Source organism: Phocoena sinus, chromosome 7 (assembly GCF_008692025.1).
Source record: "Phocoena sinus isolate mPhoSin1 chromosome 7, mPhoSin1.pri, whole genome shotgun sequence".
In the NCBI taxonomy this organism is placed as follows: domain Eukaryota; kingdom Metazoa; phylum Chordata; class Mammalia; order Artiodactyla; family Phocoenidae; genus Phocoena; species Phocoena sinus.
The window spans coordinates 62,015,038-62,033,780 of NC_045769.1; the positions used below are offsets into that span (position 1 = coordinate 62,015,038).

Consider the following 18,743-nt stretch of genomic DNA (forward strand, 5'->3'; position numbering starts at 1 on the left):
GAATTACAGTATATTATTAAAATTAATTTCCTTTTCACTTTTTTATCATGGCTACGAGAAAATTTTAAATTACATGTGTGGCCGACATTATACTTTCTTGGACAGTTACTAAGTTAAACCATTTTGACTATCATCACCAATTTGGACAGTTATAATAGGCTGTGAGATAATTGTCAAACAGTTAAACCTCCAGAGGAACTTCTGGTCCTAGGCAAGCTCCTCATCTGCCAGGATTTTTGATTTGTTTTTTGTCAGTAGACTCTGATTTAGTTGTCTACATTTCTTTTTCCATTTGCTATCACTAGCTTTTTTGCCCAAGATTCCTGCCTGCCCATTTAAGTTCTGTTTTGTCATAGGCTCTCAGGGAAGCAAGGGTCATGTGGTTCAGTGCCTCTCAAACACTGTGGGCTAGCTTAGGGCTGCTGCACAAGAATCCCTTGAGGTATGGCCCAGGAATTTGTAATTTGAAAAAGTTCTTTTAGTAATTCTGTTGAGCTACCAGGTTTAGGAATCCTTGATGCAGTCCAATGGTTTCAAACTTTAGTAGATTTTTTTTTCCAAGTGAAGGCTTAACATAGAATCCCAATATTTAAAAGGTAAAAACAAACGTACTCTGAGTGAAGTGAAGTGGTCATAGAGGCTTGGGGCATTGACAGCTCCACTTCCCTTTTCCTCTCCCACCCCTCCCTCCCTCCCTCTAGCAGCCTAGAGGACCTTTAGGGTTCAGCTGACCAGAGTTTGAAAAACCTTGATCTGATCTCTACAGCCATCCTTCTCCATAGCATACCCCCAAAGAAGTTACCCTGACTGTGCAGGATACCTCTAGTGAACTCTCTCCAAAGCAGATACATACTGTAATAATAAAAAAATAATAATTTTCTCCAAGGGAAGAGGAAAGTAGTTGCTTCACATCACCTTCCCATGTCCCCCACCCCAGTTCCCCCCATTTTTTTGCATGAAGAGAAGATAAGTAAATTAAACTGAAAACCAGAAGACTGGTTTACTTTCTCCTTACTTCAAGTCCAAAGTTCTGTCTAAAAGTTCTCACTTCCTTCCTTATTTCCTCCTTTATATTTAAGAATAATGTCTCCTCATGCTGAATTTTGATTTTTAAGAAGTCTCTTAACAAGTACATGTCAGTTTTCTCTCAGAGATGTTGATCAGAATTGTGTACAGTTCATTTTTCCCTTTAGCCTCTAGTTTAGTTAATAAGAACTATTTACTCTATACATGAACCTCTTGTTAAAAATTTTTTGAGAAAAAATAAAAATACCGTTTTTCTTCAGTTTCTATATCCTGAGTAATATTTGCCCTCCAGATTCTGGATATTACTAGTATTTACATCTGCCTATAGGCTCTTAATTCTTAATAGTTTAGTTAAGTGAATTTCACATAACATAAAATTAACCATTTTAGGTGAACAGTTCAGTGGCATTAATTACATTCACGATTTTGTGCAACCAGCATCGTTCCAAAACATTTCCATAACTCTAAAGTAAAGTCCCTTATCCATTAGGCCTCTTACACTCATGCTACAGTTCCCAGCCCCTGGCAACCACCAATCTGTGTTCATCTCTAGAGAATTACCTCTTCTGCATATTTCGTATAAATGAGATTATACAATATGTGATCTTCTGTGTCTGGCTTCTTTCCCTTAGCATAAAGTCTTGGAGATCCATCCATATTGTAGCATGTATCGGTACTTGATTCATTTTTATGACAGAATAGTATTCCATTGTATGTATATACCACGGTTGGTTTATCCACTCATTCACTGATGGACATTTAAGCTATTTCCACCTTTTGGCTCTTGTGAACAGAGCTGCTGTGACATGTGTGTACATGTACTTGTTTGAGTCACCTAGGAATGGAACTGTGGGGTCATGTGGTAATTCTACATTTAACTTTTTGCGGAACCACCATACTTTTCCACAGTGACTAAATCATTTTGTATTCCACTTATAGTCTTTTAGTTATACTTAGTACATTTATCAATTTGGGGGGCACTGACATGAAACTATATTCAGAGTGCTTGTGAGACATGGCCCAGACATCTGTCTGTATTGAGCAAATTACACAGTTACTTGGAAGAATCATTCCTTATTCCACGCTGCTCCTGGTTTAAGTGTATAGGAACTTTTCAGGGGACCCCCGAAATTTATAAGGAAGCAGTAAGCACTTGTATTATCATATAACTAAATCAGCTAGGCCAGCAGCTTTCAAGCTTTTTGGCATGACCCACAGTAAGGAGAACAGTTCACATCATGCAACAGTACCTGTACGTATAACACATGCACATATATGAAACAGGAACAGAAGTTTCCTATGCAGTTTTACCATGTAAGACATGCACTCATAGTTTCCATTTGTTCTTTTCTGCTCCATTTTTGTTTTTTTCTCTTTTTAAATGTAGATGGACTAACTAAATTGGTTTCATGACTCACTAAAAGTGTCATGACTTTTAGTTTAAAAACACTGAGCTAAGTGATTCTCTGTAGATCCAAGGCAAGACCTATATCCTGTAACATGACTTTCTATTACATAACCCATTTAAATAACTGACTGTTTCCAGCATCCCAATAGAGTTCAGGTATCAAGAATTCTTTCTTACTATATAGTCTGAATTTTCTTTATACAATAATTTGTCATGAGGCAATCTAGATGTTAAAAGGGGCAGTCTACATGTCTAACTTTAGGAAGTTACTTAATCTCTCTGTGCCTCAGTTTCCTCATCTCTAAAATGGGATAATAACAGTAATATTAACCTCATAGAGTTCTTGTAAGGATTGAATTAGTATATATATGTTATAATATAAATTGTATATACATGATAAATAAGCAACACATAAGAATTAGCTGTATTATTATTATTACCGTTTCCTAACATGTACTTTAGTTACTTATGTGTCTGTTTTATCTTCATTATTAGATTGTATGACTCTTCAGAGAAGAACTTAGCTTATATCTGTTTCATTGCTATATTCTCTATATTATAGGTACCCAATAAGTTTGTTTGAATAAGTGAATGAATGTAGAGAAATAGGAGATCCAGTTTATGTCTACTTGAAATTTACAGCTAGACTGAGAGTTAATATCATAGCTATAAAAAATAAAATTAAATAAATAAAAAATAAATTTAAAAAATATCATAGCTAAACATGGGCTTCAGAACCCAAAAAATCTGAATTTAAGCCCTGACTCTACCCCGTTCCAGGGTTAGAATTTGAGGAATTTGAGCAAGTTTTTTTCATGAGGTGTTGTGAGTATTAAAGGAAATAAATATGTAAAACACTTAGTAGTAGTAAGCTCCCTAAAAGGCATCATTCTTGTTATTATTATAAGACGGAGAGTTGAGATATATACCAATGAATAAATAAACAGTATAGAGGACTATGCAGGGTCATACAGTGAAGACAGTGAAGACCATAGGAATAGTCTTCACAATAGGAAGAGATTTTTGAGATGGGGATGTAAGAAAGTCAATAAGATTTCATAGGGCAGGTAGGATTTAACCTGGGCTCTGAAGGATGAGGAGGATTTAACTAGTGAAAACCCTTTTGTTCTAGACACGAGCAAAGATCTGCATTGTACACGAGGTATATTTCGTGTACAAAAGCAAACAAATAGACCAGCCCACTTGGAAGAGAGGTTTCACATTTTGAAACTGGGTAAATGGTGTGACAAAAGAAGTATTTTAGGAGAATTAATCAGGCTCTGTTGTCAGGACACATAGAGTTAACCATTGTAGAACATGAAATGATATCTTTTTTCCTTAGCATTTTTGTTATATTGACATGTACCCATCACTGGGCTAGGTTCAGAGCAGTACTCAAGAGAGGAACAGCAGATGATCACTGCTCTAAAGGAGCTCTAGTCTGTTTCACTAATAAGCTTGAGTCCTCCAGGTAAAGAAGATGGAATGAATCTGAAAAACAAAGTATTCCTCCTCCAACAAAATGAATAAGAAGTAGTAAAAGCAAGCAAAAACTATGCCAACAGCAACTACAAGAGTTCATACTGTTCATACATAGACAATTAGTGACCAAGGAAAGAAACTATAGATTCATGTGTGGCTCAGAGTGGCTTCTAACCCTATCTTTATCCCTCAGAAGCAGTACTAGGGAAAGGTCAGCTGACAAATCATTACTAATACTCATTAGGCAGCCCTGGCAAATGTTGAGAAAGAGCCCTTGAAAATAAGTGTTCTCACCTATCACAGAAGAATTTGAGGTCTTAGTAGAGTAGGGAAAATCATGGGGCTCACCATTTTCCAGAGTTCCATGCTGAATTGAAACTATCCAAAGCCCAATGGAAACCCCCTTAGGAATAGGACACATCCTAACTAGATAAGTGAAACCTAGCATAGATAGGACTTAATAAATCTCAAAAAAAAAAAAAAAAAAAAAAAAAAAAAAGCAGACCCAGACCCTCATAAAATAAAGGCTGCCAACTACCCAGTGGAGTTCCCCCTTCTCCCCCACCTCTGACACCCTCAGATTACAGAAAAGTGCAGAGGATACATAATACCCAGCCTTCAAACTAAGCTTGCAGAGAAAGATAAACCTGAGTAAGGTTTGGTGTCAAGAGAATTTGTCTGCCAACAAACCAGAGAGGAAAGAAGGAAGGAGGGGAGAAAGAACATAGCATGCACTATGGATTAGTTTGCATTTTCCAATATTTTATGTAAAGGGAATCACAATATATACTCTTTTTTTTCTGGCCTCTTTTACTAAGGATCATTATTTTTAGGTTTATGCATGTTGTTGCATATATCAATATTTTGCTTATTTTTATGACTGATAAAAGAATAAAATCAGAATATATAAAAAGCTCTCAAAATTCGATAAACACCCCAATAAAAATGGGCAAAATATTGAACAGACACTTCACCTAAGAAGATACACAGATAACAAGCATATGAAAAGATGCTCAAACATCAGTAGTCATTAGGGAAGTGCAAATTAAAGTCACAATGAAATACTACCAAACATTTATTAGAACAGCTAAAATTCAAAATACTGTACCAATACTGTTGGTGAAGATGTAGAGGAACTGGAATTTTCATACACTGCTGGTGGGAATATAAAATGGTGCAACCACTTTGGAAAACAGCTTGGCAGTTTCTTAAAAAATTAAACATACAACCTCTATATGATTCAGCCATTCCATTCCTAGATATTTATCCAAGAGAAAAGAAAGCATACGAAGACTTTTGCATGATTGTTCATAGCTTTATGTGTAATAGTCAAATTTGGCAACAACCCAAATGTCCATCAACAAGTAAATGGATAAACAAATTGTATATCTATATAATGAACACTACTAATAAAAAAGGAATGAAACTATTGATACACACAACAACATGAATGAATTTCAAAATAATTATGCTGAGTGAAAGAAGCTAGAAATAAAGAGTATGTACTTTACTTTTACTGTACTAGAAAATGCAAACTAATCTATAGAGGCCGACAACAGATCAGTGGTGGTTAGTGAAGCAGGAGGGGGGTGTGGCGAGAAGGGGAGGGGTGGAAGGGAGGGATTACAAAGGTGCACCAGAAAACTTGAGAGTAATGGATATATTCATTAACTTGGTTGTGGTGACGTTTTCACGCATGTTACATTTGTCAAAATGTATCAAATCATATACTTTAAATATGTGCGGTATGTCAATTATACCTCAATAAAGCCATTAAAAAATATGGTTACATCCATACATTGGAAAACAATGTAGCAGTTAATAAAAATAAGAGAGATCCATGTGTATTGATATCAAGAGATGGCTATGGTATGTCATTAAACAGAAAGAGCAAGTTGCAGAAAAGTATCTCTAGTATGGCCTCATTTTTATTAAGGAATTTCTATACATGTGCTACAGTATATACATATCTTTGTTTTTATATACACAGAGAAATGTCTGGAAAGGTCCACATTATACTGATAACACTGTTTATCTCAGGGATGGACATGGGGATAAGAAGTAGGGTAGAGATGAAACTTCGTATTTTATAAGCATTAGTATTATTTGAATTTTGATTTTTTAAAAGAATGCCCCCCATGTACATATTCTCATCTTACTGTCTATCTGATAAAGTCTTTGTTCTTTAATAATCAATTACAACTCCTCATCTTCCTAACAGTTTTGAGTTCTATCAAATCTTCTTCATTTTCGTGTCCCCAGTTCACAGCCCAGTGCCTAATAGTTATAGGTTGTCAATAAATGTCTAATGAGAGAAGTAAATATTGTTTTTTTTCCAGCAGCTGTGACCTCTATCTCTTGTATGCAGAAGTGGGAAGGCATTGGTTCTTTCTGTGTGTCTTTTGTATGTCATTCATTCCTAAGTAAGAAACTGATTTACTAATAAAAATAATCAACTGAAATATTTATTATGGCCAAAAAAGATAAGTGGAAAGCCAGGACTCAGCAATATAAATTAGTGTCAATAGTAGAAAAGATTTAATTGAAGTTAGTTCAGTTATTCTCTGATTTACCTATAACAACTATATTTTATCCATCTGAGACATTTTTTTTACCGATTAACATCTCTGTGAAGTCATGGCATTTCTTAAAATTGATGGCATCTTACAATTGTAATTGGAAGTGTTTTTTTCTTTCTTACTGGTACAGAAAATAATGGTATCTTAGATTTGATGAAATAGGATAATTATAATTTCAAAGTACATAGTCTTAATTGTACACTGTTTTGAGAACTATTACATTTATTTTACTAATACAAAAACTAAGAGACATAGAAAATATAAATTACTTTCCACTGCCATACATCAAGATTAACATTTGAATATTTGTTATATTGTTAGAAAAGCATGAAAACCTTTTGTTATATGGATAAATCGGCAACAGACATAAAAGATTGACCCAGAAGGAAGTACATGTGAACATATGGGAAAATATACAACAGTAAAAGAAATACAAGTCAAAACAATTTGGTACCTTTTTAGAGCTACTAAAATAACACCAAAAAAGAAAGAAAAAGAGAGAGAGAGAAATTTAAGATAACACTGTATCCTGGTAGCAGTGTAAGTTAATACAATCTGGTTATATTTCTGTTTATTTTTTGTCTCATCTGTTCTTTTATTTTTCTCTACTGGCTTTTTGGCTATACATCTTTTGATTATTTTTTGTATGTTATTTTAGAGCAATAGTTTCAAACATTTTGGTCTTAGGACCCCTGTACACTGTTAAATCATTGAGGACCCCAAAGACCTTTTATTTATGTGGATTATATCTATTGATATGTTCAATATTAGAGATTGAAACTGAACAGTAAAATATTAATTTTAAAACAATAATAAACATTACATGTTAACATAAATTACATATTTTCATGAAAATATCTATTTGATCCCCAAAAATATAGTGCAAGGAGTGCATTGTTTTAAATGTTTGTAAGTCTCTCTAATGTCTGGCTTAATGGAAAAAGCTGGATTCTCATATGTGCTTCTTCATTTAATCTTTTGTGTAATGTTGTTTAGGTTGAATTATATGAAGGAAACTTGGCCTCACACAGATATGTACTTGTAAAAGAGAGGAGTGTTATAATAGCATCTTAAGATAATTTTAGATATTTTTCTTTTTTTTTTTAGCTGTGCCCCACATCTTGTGGGATCTTAGTTCCCTGACCCGGGGTTGAACCCTGGCCCTCGGCAGTGAAAGCGCAGGAGTCCTAACCACTGGACCACCTGGGAATTCCCCATATTTTTCTTTCCTTTTTAAAAAATATTTATTTATTTATTTTTGGCTGTGTTGGGTCTTTGTTGCTGCACACGGGCTTTCTCTAATTGCGGCAAGCAGGGGCTACTCTTCATTGTGGTGCATGGGGATCTAATTGTGGCTTCTCTTGTTGCAGAGCACGGGCTCTAGGTGCGCGGGCTTGCTTCACTAGTTGTGGCTCACAGGCTTTAGAGCGCAGGCTAAGTAGTTGTGGCGCATGGACTTAGCTGCTCTGCAGCATGTGGGATCTTCCCGGACCAGGGCCCGAACCTGTGTCCCCTGCATTGGCAGGTGGATTCTTAACCACTGCGCCGCCAGGGAAGCCCCCCCATATTTTTCTTGATACTACATTAAATCTCAGCAGCAGCAGTTTCTTAGTTGCAATATGGAATATGAAACCATATCAATGAACTTTTGGTATTGTGCTATATTATAATCCATTGTTACACCTTATACTTTTTTTAAAAATAAATTTATTTATTTTTGGCTGCGTTGGGTCTTCGTTGCTGTGCCCCGGCTTTCTCTAGTTGCGGTGAGTAGGGGCTACTCTTCGTTGCGTTGTGCGGGCTTCTCATTGCGGTGGCTTCTCTTGTTGCGGAGCACAGGCTCTAGGCGCACAGGCTGCAGCAGTTGTGGTTCATGGGCTCTAGAGCGCAGGCTCAGTAGTTGTGATGCACAGACTTAGTTGCTCCGTGGCATGTGGGATCTTCCCAGACCAGGGCTCAAACCCGTGCCCCCTGAATTAGCAGGCAGATTCTTAACCACTGCGCCACCAGGGAAGCCCACACCTTCTATTTTGAATTTTTTTTTTTACCTATGTATCATTTTATGACATCATGTATGGAAAGTTTAGTTCCCTGTTTTATGTAGATTTAGATGACACATTTCATTATACAATATTCAAAAATCACATTTGTTAATACACCATTATTCCCATCAGGAAAAATCTCTTAAGTATTGGGAGCTATCAAACTCATGGTGGTGGAAACAACCTTTCCAAAATCCTAATTTTTGCTTGAAAGCACAAAATTTATCTTTGACAGCAAATACTGTTTCTTTTCTTAAAGTGATAGGCTGATTTTGTTTACTTTTAAGATGCCAAATACTCAAGTCTGAATAGCTATAGTTTGTCTACAGTTGCTCTTTCAAGTAAAAATAGCATTCCATGAGAAAAGCATATAATTTAGTTCACAATGCAAACAATCATACAAGTACTTTTCTACAAGTCATTCATCAGACTTCAGTGTGCAGCTTTTTGCATGCCTCCCATTTTGTCACATAAAATATTAAAAATATATTTACCGAAGGGTAATATATTATCCTCCTCCTTCACATGCTAAAAGTTTTGATTATCTGGTGGACATTATGGATGATATCTTATGTGGAATCTGGATTATGTTGTCTTCCTTTAAAGGTGTTGAGTTTTTTTTCCTGGCAAGTGGTTAAATTATTGCCAAATCTTCTTGGTCAAGTCAGATTTAATTTTAGGTTCTGTTCAGGTGAAATTATTTTGATATTTTTCTGAATCTAGCGTGATTCTTATTCCTATAGTGTGGCAATTCTGGGGTCTTAACTGAATGCCTGAGGTGTTCAGAGAGGTCTCTCCACTCTGGCTTAGCCAGAACTCCAGTATCTCCAAGCACTGCACTGCACTGCCTATGCAGACTTTAGGGACCCTCCCCTTTGTCCAACCCCCTCTTGTTCAGTATTCTGCTACACAAAGTCTCACCATCTCAGCAGCTCTGAACCTTGATTTCTGCCTTCTCAACTCACAAAACTACCACTCAGTGAGTCAGCCAGGCTCTGCTTGGGCTCTACCTCTGCACCACAGTCTAGAACATGTCCCAGACAGAAAGCCCAGGGTAAATGTGGGAGCTGACCTTTTGTGTTTCTCTTCTTTTAGGGATCACAGTCCTGTGCTGTCTGAAGTGTAGTCCAGTGCCTAAAAGCAATTGCTTTATATACTATTTTATCCAGTTTTATTATTGTTTATAGCAGAAGGATAGGCCTATTTCTAGGTACTCTGTCATGGCGCAAATCACAAATCCTATACAGCAGTTTTAAGCCATAATTATGAATATTTTGTAGCTATGTAGAAGAGTGTTTGTGTGTGTGTGTGTGTGTGTGTATCCACAAATACAGGAAGGGAACTTGAAAAAATAAGAACTGTTAATTGATTAGGATATTTAAACGAAAGGTAAGACTTTTTCCTCTTTAAATTTTTCTATTAATATAATTTAACTATGTAATAAAATGACTTTGTTATGGAATTAAAGATTACTGAAATAGTTTTAAGGTAAAACTAATAAACTTTATTTCTTCCTTTTACCTAACAATATTTTATTTTTAATTCACTAGTCACCTAATACATTTGTTAAATTTTCTTCTATAATGACACTTTTTCATACACAGTAAATGACCAAGACAGAAAAACATTTTATCTGCGTAGCTTACACTGGGTACTTTGGTTTATATCTGATTGTTAAAAATTATAGTAGGAAGTGACACCACATTCAGCAGTTTTCTATAAGTAGGAACCTCAGAAACATTAGTACCCAAGCTAAATGACTGGGGAGAGAGTGTGTGTGTTTTAACTTTTCAAAACCAAACCAAATGCATGACTATTTAGACTGTTATTGCCATCAACTTAAAGCTAAAGCAAGGAATCATCATTCAATTGCACTATACCTATAGAAGGAATATGAAATCACACACACATGCACACATATGAACTGAAGTCATAGGACTCATGGCCACTCCAAAATTACGAATTAATTCTACTAGCCTTGGTGTGAAATTTTCTTCTTTTTTTTTAACATCTTTATTGGAGTATAATTGCTTTACAATGGTATGTTAGTTCCTGCTTTATAACAAAGTGAATCAGTTATACATATACATATGTTCCCATATCTCTTCCCTCTTGCGTCTCCCTCCCTCCCACCCTCCCTATCCCACCCCTCTAGGTGGTCACAGAGCACCGAGTTGATCTCCCTGTGCTATGTGGCTGCTTCCCGCTAGCTATCTATTTTATGTTTGGTAGTGTATATATGTCCATGCCACTCTCTCACTTTGTCACAGCTTACCCTTCCCCCTCCCCATATCCTCAAGTCCATTCTCTAGTAGGTCTGTGTCTTTATTCCCGTCTTGCCCCTAGGTTCTTCATGACCTTTTTTTTTTTTCTTAGATTCCATATATATGTGTTAGCATACGGTATTTCTTTTTCTCTTTCTGACTTACTTCACTCTGTATGACAGACTCTAGGTCCATCCACCTCACTACAAATAACTCAATTTTGTTTCTTTTTATGGCTGAGTAATATTCCATTGTATATATGTGCCACATCTTCTTTATCCATTCATCTGTCGATGGACACTTAGGTTGCTTCCATGTCCTGGCTATTGTAAATAGAGCTGCAATGAACATTTTGGTACATGACTCTTTTTGAATTATGCTTTTCTCAGGGTATATGCCCAGTAGTGGGATTGCTGTGTCGTATGGTAGTTCTATTTGTAGTTTTTTAAGGAACCTCCATACTGTTCGCCATAGTGGCTGTATCAGTTTACATCCCCACCAACAATGCAAGAGAGTTCCCTTTCCTCCACACCCTCTCCAGCATTTATTGTTTCTAGATTTTTTGATGATGGCCATTCTGACTGGTGTGAGATGATATATCATTGTAGTTTTGATTTGCATTTCTCTAATGATTAATGATGTTGAGCATTCTTTCATGTGTTTGTTGGCACTCTGTATATCTTCTTTGGAGAAATGTCTGTTTAGGTCTTCTGCCCATTTTTGGATTGGGTTGTTTGTTTTTTTGATATTGAGCTGCATGAGCTGCTTGTAAATTTTGGAGATTAATCCTTTGTCAGTTGCTTCATTTGCAAATATTTTCTCCCATTCTGAGGGTTGTCTTTTGGTCTCGTTTATGGTTTCCTTTGCTGTGCAAAAGCTTTTACGTTTCATTAGGTCCCATTTGTTTATTTTTGTTTTTATTTCCATTTCTCTAGGAGGTGGATCAAAAAGGATCTTGCTGTGATTTATGTCATAGAGTGTTCTTCCTATGTTTTCCTTTAAGAGTTTGATAGTGTCTGGCCTTACATTTAGGTCTTTAATCCATTTTGAGTTTATTTTTGTGTATGGTGTTAGAGAGTGTTCTAATTTCATACTTTTACATGTACCTGTCCAGTTTTACCAGCACCACTTATTGAAGAGGCTGTCTTTTCTCCACTGTATATTCTTGCCTCCTTTATCAAAGATAAGGTGACTATATGTGCGTGGGTTTATCTCTGTACTTTCTATCCTGTTCCATTGATCTATATTTCTGTTTTTGTGCTTGTACCATACTGTCTTGATTACTGTAGCTTTGTAGTATACTAAAAATCCTATCTTTTATTTTTAAGATTTCTTTTTCTCAAATTGAAGTTTTCAGGAAAAAATATTCAGCATATTTTATATTTTCTTCTCAATTCTCTTTTTTTTTTTTTTTTTTTTGCGGTACACAGGCCTCTCACTGTTGTGGCCTCTGCTGTTGCAGAGCACAGGCTCCAGACGCACAGGCTCAGTGGCCATGGCTCACGGGCCCAGCTGCTCCACAGCATGTGGAATCTTCCCGGACCGGGGCACAAACCTGCGTCCCCTGCATCAGCAGGTGGACTCTCAACCACTGCGCCACCAGGGAAGCCCTCAATTCTCTTTTTTTAAGAAAACATATATTCTTTTTTATTATAAAGATTGCTGGGTTTTCCCCCAAGAAGGATAGCATAAAGTTTTAATGACCTTAAACATGCAGTATAGTTTTTTTATAAATATGGTTTTTAAAAGGATTATCTCTAGTTGAAGCAGCTTTATAATATTAAGGAAATTTTAAGGCAGTTACTCTTTATTCCACTATTCTACTATAATTGTTTTTATTTCACCCAGTGTGTATATTATTTTATATAGTTGTAATTATAATACATATACAGTTTGGGGATCTGTTGTTTTAACCTCATGCTTTTTCATATATACTTTTCCATGTTGTTGCATAAACTTCATATCTATCATTTTAAATGTCTGTGTAATATTCCTTTGAGTTACCATACTTTTTCTATTATCCTATCAGTGAGGTTGTTTCCAGTTTTATGCTATTATATTTGGTATTCCAGTAAATACTGTTGTACAGGTACTTCTCTGTACAGAACTTCTCTGGGTTTTTTTTAGTGGCTTCGTTACAATAAATTCGCAGAGTATAATTTGCAAGTCAAACAGTATGAACCATTTTCTTCCTTCAGTAGTGGTGGTGGTGGTGGTGGTGGTGGTAGTGGTGGTGGTGGTGGTGGTGGTTGTTAAATACCTGATTATTTTCAGTTTGTTTGTTAGTTGTCTCTATGCTTAAATTCTATTGTAATTGTATTTGTTACTTATAAACCTTAATGATTCTTATTGCTGTCTGTTGGGTTTGGATATACATGAATCAGACTCTTCTAATATAAGAACCTCCATAAAGCAGCTGGTCTGGAGGAAGTCCCCATAAATACAGTAGAAACATTTTATAGGTTTCTATGGGGATTCTGTAACTATATAGTGGAAAATCTGTTCTCTTGGGGCTAAGGGTATAATATCCCCCTCACCTAGCAGTTAAGAAAATGAAGCAACATAAAAAACAGTATAAGGAAGTTAGAGCAATTTAAGAAATAACTAAATCTATTAAATACTCAGGAAGAAGCAAGTTAAACTAACAGTTTAAAACAAATGCGTACGAGTGAAAACCATATACACTCTCGTTGTCTCAGAGCTTGATTTTTTTACAGGGAAACAGACTGTTCTATTTTCCTTATTATATTTTTTAGAAATTCATAGATGAGAAACTTGTCCCCAGCCTTAGTAATACTATTTTTTCAACAAGTGATTTATTGCCTTTAACGTCATAACTGTCATATAATAATATTCTCTATATATTTATAGGTACAGAATATAAAATGTAGTTACCAGCTCCAAGTTATATATGCGATTCCTCACATATATTAAAATAAGTCAAAGCAAAAATTTGTTCTGATCTCATTCATTAAAGCAAGTGATAAAGCTGTTTAGTGATTATTTGGGTTGTAAATGATTGGGTTTTATTTGAAATAACAGTGGTTAAATTTTCATCTGTGAAACTCTGATTTTTACATTATCATATACTTTTCCTGGGAACTTCAGTATACCAATTTTGATCCTTCTTAAATGTAATTTCTCACCTTTCAGTGGTGTATTTATAGCCAGGTCACTGGAATATACCCTCTCATATCTGATTGCATAAACATGACTTAAAATAGTACTGAGCTTATCATCATTCCACCCAAAGCAACTCCTTATTCTGTCACTGTTGCCCCCACCTTCATCAGTACTCAGTTTTAATACCTTGGAATCATTCCTGACTCTCATTCTTCTCCCTTCAATATCTAGTTAATCTCCAGATCATAACTATAGTTTTCTTTCATAGTGTCTCCCCCTCTACTCTGCCTTTCTGTTTCCCATTGCCACCACCTTAGTGCTGGGCCTCATTACTCCTAGACTACTGCAGCAGACTTGAATTTTGGGTATGTGATTTCTTTATTGTTAAGAAAAATGGTTTATTCCAGGAAACTACATCACCTACTTACAGTTTTACCTATTGCAAAAAAAGAAACATAGACTTTGGAAGAACAAAACAAAACAAAAATCACCTTTTTTCAATAAAGATGTTGCTTCTATTCCAAGAAAGATATTTTGGTGGCAGGAAATAATATTCTCTCATATGGAGTAAATTCTGAAACTGAAAATACTTATAGAAAGTGCCAGGTCTTAAAAAGATGACCTTCTGGGCTTCCCTGGTGGCGCAGTGGTTGAGAGTCCGCCTGCCGATGCAGGGGACGCGGGTTCGTGCCCCGGTCCGGGAGGATCCCGCATGCCGCAGAGCGGCTGGGCCCGTGAGCCATGGTCGCTGAGCCTGCGCGTCCGGAGCCTGTGCTCCGCAACGGGAGAGGCCACAACAGTGAGAGGCCCGCGTACAGCAAAAAAAAAAAAAAAAAAAAAAAAAAAAGATGACCTTCTTATATGCTATATCAAGTAGTCTATCATTTAAACATAAATGAATCCATATATAGAAATTAAGGCAGCTAATAAGAATAGTGCAAAAGGAGTATGAAAAAACTATTAAAGAATTCCCTGTTCATAAATTAACAGAAAAGCAAATAAATTTAGCCTTAGAATGAAACACAGCAAACCATACCAGCACCCAGATAAACATGCACCATGGTGCTCCTGGGACACCACTTCAGCAGTTATCTCCAGAAGGTCGCTGGGGCTTGCAAGACACCCAGAGTTAGAAGGACCGTAGGCGCTCCAGGGTTGCACCGGCGCTGTCACAAGGAACATCTGGCACAGCGTATTCATTTGCCTTGGAATTTGTTTGTGTCATTTGCCTTTGACTAACCTAGAATGAAAGGGGTATCCCTTGTCACTCTTTTTCTGCCTTCTTCAATTATAAAGCATGTTTTATAATCTTCATTTTTTGAAAGGGATCACATGCAGTGGTCAAAAGAAGAAGAAGAAGCAGCCAGAAAAAAAGTAGAGGAAAACTCAGCTGTGCGAGTCCTTCTGGAAGAGCAAGGTAAAGCAACTACATGTTGTGTCTCCTGGAGCCTGGCTTCCCTGTGTGCCCTTCCACTGATTCAGTTCACACCTCAGTCTCTTTTCCTCCTAATTGTGCCACTAGTTTAGAGAGTTCTTAGCTTCTACCTTTGCTAATCTACTTGATCCTTTGGGAGAATTCCCAGTTATTCCAGTGTAGCGGAACCAAAGTTAAAGAAATGAATTATGTATTCACCCTATAAGTATAATCTCTTTCTATAGTCATATTATTGCTTTCTCTGGGAGATACATAAGGGTGGCATTTAAAACAAGATATGAGAACATAATTTAAATTTTTTCCTTTAGTTATGCATCTTTTAGTATGCTGTTGTGCACTTGACCTGCTAGGAATATTCAACAGATTCAAAAACTGAGCGAAGAAGGTAGAGTCATATCAAAATGTTTCTGGTCTTTTATTGAACATAAAGTTTCAATAAGGATTTGAGGTACTTTTCTTGGAGGCCTTTGATATTTAGAGTTTAATTTAGGTAAGGCCTTGCCAACCTTAAAAATGGCTTCTAAAGTATTGGCCTATGCTCCAATCACAAAACCAGAAAATAACAAGTGTGGGTGAAGATGCATAGAAATGAAGCCCTTATATGCCCTGTTAGGGTAATTATAAAATGGTACAACCTCTACTGAAAACAGTATGGAAGTTCCTCCAAAAATTAAAAATGGAACTACCATATCATCTAGCAGTCCCACCTCTGGATATATAGCCAGAAGAATTGAAAGGGTCTTGAAGAAATATTTTCACACCCATTTTCATAGCAACACAATTCACCATAGCAAAAGGTAGAAGCAACCCAAATGTCCAACAGATAAATTGATAAACAAAATGTGGTCTCGGGCTTCCCTGGTGGCGCAGTGGTTGAGAGTCCGCCTGCCGATGCAGGGGACACGGGTTCGTGCCCCGGTGTGGGAGGATCCCACATGCCGCGGAGCGGCTGGGTCCGTGAGCCATGGCCACTGAGCCAGCGCGTCCGGAGCCTGTTGCTCCGCAACGGGAGAGGCCACAACAGTGAGAGGCCCGCGTACCGCAAAAAAAAAAAAAAAAAAAAAAATGTGGTCTCTTCATATGGAATATTATTCAGCCATAAAAAGAAATGGAATCCCTGTCACATGCTATCATCTGGATGAACCTTGAGGACATTATGTTAAATGAAATAAGCCAGTCACAAAAAGACAAATACTATATGATTCCACTTATATGAGGTACCTAAAGTAGTCAGATTCATAGAAACAGAAATTAGAATGGTGGTTAGCAAGGGCTTAGGGGAGGGGGTGAAACACAGAGTTGTTGTTTAATGGGTATAGGGTTTCAGATTTGCAGGATGAAAAAGTTCTGGACATCTGTTTCACAGCAATGTAAATATACTTAACACTACTGGGCTCTTCACTTAAAAATGGTTAAGATGGTAAATGTTATGTGTTTTTTACCACAAATTTTTGTTTAAAAAGCACAGTAAAAATAATTTGGCCTCTGTCCTTCTCAATGCATAGCTGGGAACCGACAGGCAGTTGGCCCAACACTTACACTCTCCAGAGAGAATTTTCCTACCTTTTTTTTCCTTAAATGATTTCTCCTTTAAAACAGGTTGATTTTTTTTTTCTTTAAAAAAAACAAAAACAGCTTATTGAAGTACCAGATACCCATAGAAATTAACACAATTCATAAATTTTCATAAAGTTTTCATAAAACTCAGTGAATTTTCCCAACACCCACTTTAAGAAACAGAATATTACCAGTAACCCAGAAACTTCCTCATGCCCTGTCCCAATTACTTTCCCAAACCCCTAAGACTCTACAAACAGCAACCACTATTCTGGCTTCTAATACCATAGGTTAGTTTTGCCAGAACAACTTGGTTCTGGTCATCATCATTTCTCAATCACTCATGTAGCACTGCCAGTGTACCTGTTAGATAGAATGAGAGGCAGTAAACTATGGCCAGGGGCCAAATCCAGCCCACTGCCTATTTTTATAAAGAAAGATTTATTGGAACTCATTTGTTAACATTGTCCATGGCTGCTTTTGAGCTATATCTACAGAGTTGAGTAGTTGCAACAGGGACCTTATGTAGTCCACACAGACTACGTACCGTCTGGCCCTTTACAGAAGAAGTTTGCCAACCCCTGAGATAGAATTTTGTTTCCAGATTGATCAGCTGTCCTGAAACTCCCCAGAGAAAGATGTTTGCATTCCTCTGTGCAAGCCAAGCATAGTGAAAAGCACTAATCCCACTGGTAGTTAGCTATTGTTGTGACTTTAGTCTACACTTGAGGCTAAAGTTTGAAGCAAAGGTAGCTGTTGAAACTTAAGCTAATGAGACAGCCCTCATGAGCTGCCCTTTGCCAGTGAAGGGGGGCAGTGTGGCCCTGTCTTATCCTCTGGCATCATTTGTTATCCCTCAGAGCTAGTTTTCCTTCCTTACTGTAAGCATGAATATGTCCTGGAGGATGGACAAGAAAGAAGAGCACCTGATCCACAGTAGAACCATTCTATTTTTATGAACTCCAGCCATGCAGTCCCAGAGTGGGATGTGGCCAGGGAGTGTTGGGGCTGGATTTGAGAGTGCATACCGGTGGCAGTTCTGCTCACAGATCAGCCCGCACTGCATTCCTTTGCAGGAACTCTGTCACACTGTTTCTGAGGAAGTATAATTTTGCTTCTTTGCCAGCAGCTGCACAGGCATATTTTCCACATTACTCAAGCTTCTGCTAGTGGCCACCTGGATGTGACAGAGAGAGTCAAGCCTAAACAGAATTAAAAGATATCAGTCATCTTAATTCTTTTCCAGGAAGTTAAAAATTATCCACAGTATATTTCCTGAGAATATGAAAAACCAAGGAATTTTTTTTTTCCATGCTCTTTTGAGTATTTCTGTTTAGAACATAAATAGATGAGCAGTGCTGATAATGTTCCCTTAAAGGGCTCTGTATGTGGCTGCCTATTTTGGCCTATTTATGTTAACAATGAACTTGAGTGAAGCTAATGAGAAGGTTATTTTCAGGCCTTGGAAACCACAGTAAAGGAAAATGACAGTTCCCACAGAACCATAATGTGACTGAAATAGAAAGGTGGTGACTGGCCTTTCTCTATAGAAGCAGGAAAAGCAGACTGGAGAGAGCTGATGATACTGCTTTGAAGCATTTAGTTTGCTTATTAGCATGTGCAGTCTGTTTCTGAGCAAGTTTTCTGGCCGCCGTGGAGACACAAAACAAAAGAGTTCATTTTAAAATGACTCAAAGTGATCAAGGCTTCTGCTGGGTCCCCTCTGCGTCCTCCCTTCCTACCTCCCCCCACCCCCCCATAACACCACTCAGTGCAGTGGACTTCACACATGTCAGAGAACTGCTACAAGGAGAGGAACACACACAT

General features: G+C 37.1%; 1 protein-coding gene across 2 annotated transcripts in view; it reads left to right on the forward strand.

Moving 5' to 3' along the window:
• METTL8 (methyltransferase like 8) overlaps window positions 1–18,743 on the forward strand; it is a 79,498-nt gene that overhangs the window by 38,740 nt on the left and 22,015 nt on the right. For both annotated transcript variants that reach the window (XM_032638638.1, XM_032638639.1), the window contains exon 4: window positions 15,250–15,341. In XM_032638638.1, the coding sequence (XP_032494529.1) occupies window positions 15,250–15,341 (92 nt within the window). The remainder of the gene's footprint in view (window positions 1–15,249; window positions 15,342–18,743) is intronic.